The sequence below is a fragment of the Sinocyclocheilus rhinocerous genome, unplaced genomic scaffold, assembly GCF_001515625.1.
Source record: "Sinocyclocheilus rhinocerous isolate Xijiao unplaced genomic scaffold, SAMN03320098_v1.1 C36973513, whole genome shotgun sequence".
Lineage (NCBI taxonomy): Eukaryota > Metazoa > Chordata > Actinopteri > Cypriniformes > Cyprinidae > Sinocyclocheilus > Sinocyclocheilus rhinocerous.
This window is the reverse complement of record NW_015787183.1, coordinates 1-3015: the sequence shown is the minus strand read 5'-3', so window position 1 is coordinate 3015 and position 3015 is coordinate 1. Positions and strand designations below refer to the sequence as shown.

Sequence of the window (3015 nt, the reverse complement as noted above, 5' to 3'; positions counted from 1 at the left end):
TCACAAAAACAAACCTGTGTGTGTGTGTGTGTGTGTGTGTGTTTCCATACATCGGGTCCAGTGGTTCCCTCTCCCGGTGGTCCTCTATTTCCTGGCATCCCCTGCATTCCCTGTGGACCAGGTAAACCCTGAAACACAAAATAAAAAGGGATCAACATGGAAGAATAAACAGCATCCCCCTTCCAATAGAAAGATAATAGCTCTGTGTATTGCTGTATAAGATATTGTTTACTTACAATATTGACTCTAATTTCCATATATATTGTAATGCATATCCAGATAGATAGATAGATAGATAGATAGATAGATAGCCTGGGGTCAGTAAGATTTGTTAAATGTTCATGAAAGAAGTCTCTTATGTCTCTTTTAGGAAGGCTGTAATTTATGGATCAAAAATAAAGTAAAACAGTAATATTGGGAAATACTAATTTAATTTAAAATAGCTGTTTTCTATTTAAATATATTATAAATGTAATTTATTCCTATGATGACAAAGCTGAATTTTCAGAAGCCATTAGTCCAGTATCACACGATCCTTCAGAACTCATTCTAGTATGTTGATGTGGTCCTCAAGAAATATTTCTTATTATTGTCAACATTGAAAAAAATTGTGCAGCTTAATATTTTTGTGGAAACTGTGACACTTTTTTTTTTGGATTCAGGATTTTTTGATGAAAAGAATGTTTAAAAGATCAACTTTTATTTAAAATAGAAATCTTTTATAACATTATAAATATTTGCACTGTCACTTTTGATCAATTTAACGCATCCTTGTTGAATAAAACTAATTTGTTTGAAATGTTTTTAACAGACCCTAAACTTTTGAAAAGGAGTGTGTATCCAGGATTTATTAAGCCTTACGTACAGTATATAGCACTGATTGCTAAAGTACAGTAGCAAAATACATATCTGATACTTTTCCCGAGGAAAACTTGTCTGGCTCTCTGAAATTTCAGTAAAATCATCACATAAATGAAATGCAGTAATTCAGCTTTTGCCCCTGGGGAAACACACACCTGCTTATGATAAAAATGCCTAAAAGGCCTTTCATGCTGATGAAGTCTGATTCTTACTTTTAACAAGATAAAACTTGTGAAAGAAGTTTCATTACCTTCAGTCCGGGAGGTCCTGATGGACCCGGAGGTCCAGAATCACCCTGTAAATAAAGAAAGCAGATTACTGCTACTTTCTCTATTTTCACTATATTTCCTTTCCCTCTCACAAATTCATATGCAGTTTATTTTTATGTTATTCCAAGACTTCTGAAGTCATATCACAGCTTTGTGAGATGAACAGAATACAATTTAAGTCATGTCTTAAATCAACAATAATGTTTGATTTGGTATTAATGATACAACAGACAAAACTTTCAGTAAATAATTACATTTTTATTCATTTGATTATTATATGCGTGTTAATGTGCATGTATGTCTGTTGGAGAGATTGTAGATGTGTGTGTGTGTACAGCTAGAAAAATAAGGCATGTGTAGCTATAAAACAACGCCAGTTCCCCAGTCACACCTGCAGCCACGGTTCAATTGACTCATTAGTTTAATGTGTGGTTGTTTTATTCTCCACATTTCAGTGTTTTTAACCACAGCAAATATAAATGGAAAATTTTGCGTAAACAACTTTCAGAGGACTAGACGTAAACACAATGCTTATTAAATGCAATTTTACACGCTCATGGCAGGAAACTGTAAAACAAGAATGAAACAAACTGCATGCTCTTTTCTTTTAAACCTAATTGGCTAGTAGTTTTGAGAATCCACATGGAACATTTGTAACAAATTTTAGCAAAATTACACTATTCAATAATATATTTGATGTTATCAAACTGATGAATACATTACCTTTGGTCCCTCTTTGCCTTTTCCTGGCAAACCAATTTCTCCTCTTAAACCAGGCTCACCAGTTGGACCAGGGGGTCCAGGGGGACCATATTTACCAGCATCTCCCTGGCGGGATATAAAGAACCATTTTAGACAGGGTGAATTATGATTATGGTTCATAATTACATCAACTTGAGTTAGAGTAATTCATAGATGCTTGGTGTAAAATGACACAACATATCCAACAAAACGTCCACACCAAAAGCTAGACTTGACAGTTTCTTTTAGTGTTACATTTAGTTTATTTCATTAGTTCACTTTCATACCTTCTCTCCTCTCTGTCCAGCAATACCAGGTGGACCGATGCTACCTGGAATACCCTGAAAAAAAAAAAACAATATGTCTAAATTATAAAACTTAAAATTTCCATAAATATTTGCTTTTATAAGTTATAATTACAAAATGAGATGATTAAAAGGAAAAATGGCATGCACCTGTTTAAATGAAAACATAAAAACAAAATTGTAATAGATCTTGTATTTTGGATGTCAGGAATTTTTCAAGAACGTACCACATTGCCTGGCAGCCCTCGGGGCCCCTGAGGGCCCATCAATCCGGGAGGACCCTAAAGAGAGTGAAGAGCATGACAGTGAAAAGTTCTGAAAACAATAAAAACATCATGTGTGATAAGAAGACGAACTCACTGGGTCTCCGTGTCTCCCTGCCTCTCCTTTTTCACCAGCATCACCCTTAGGGCCCTGTCCACACAAACAAGAGAAAGACATCAGACAGTCATGTGTGGAATACAGAAGAAACATCTCAATTGCTCTAAAAATCACTGACTTTCTCACAGATATGACTGGGATATGAAGGTACAGGATTAACAGTGATCATTCTATTCAGTAGACTGTCTCATGTGAATGAAAGCAAGTCAGATGTATTGTAAAACAGCTGGTTAAGATGATGCTTCTGGTTTACCGCAGGTCCCGGTTGTCCTCTGAATCCCTGCTCTCCAGGAAGTCCTCTTTGACCCTGGAAATATGAAGGTAATCAGATTATTTTTTAGTAAAAGGTATGCTATAATACCTTCAAAGTGTGAATATGTATAATTCAAAAGGATAGTCCACTTTCATGTCATTCCAAAACAAATACAAAACAAATGTCCATACTATGCAAGTCAATA

At 35.1% G+C, this 3015-nt stretch overlaps 1 protein-coding gene across 1 annotated transcript; it reads right to left on the bottom strand.

Moving 5' to 3' along the window:
• Window positions 1-50: 50 nt before the first annotated feature.
• On the bottom strand, window positions 51-2864 carry LOC107736810 (collagen alpha-1(XII) chain-like; the record flags this gene model as incomplete). The annotated part of the gene is made up of 7 exons (XM_016548159.1): window positions 51-128; window positions 1112-1156; window positions 1854-1958; window positions 2159-2212; window positions 2404-2457; window positions 2537-2590; window positions 2811-2864. Coding segments are annotated over 7 exons (444 nt in total), but the record flags the coding sequence as incomplete, so codon positions are not given.
• Window positions 2865-3015: the final 151 nt, after the last annotated feature.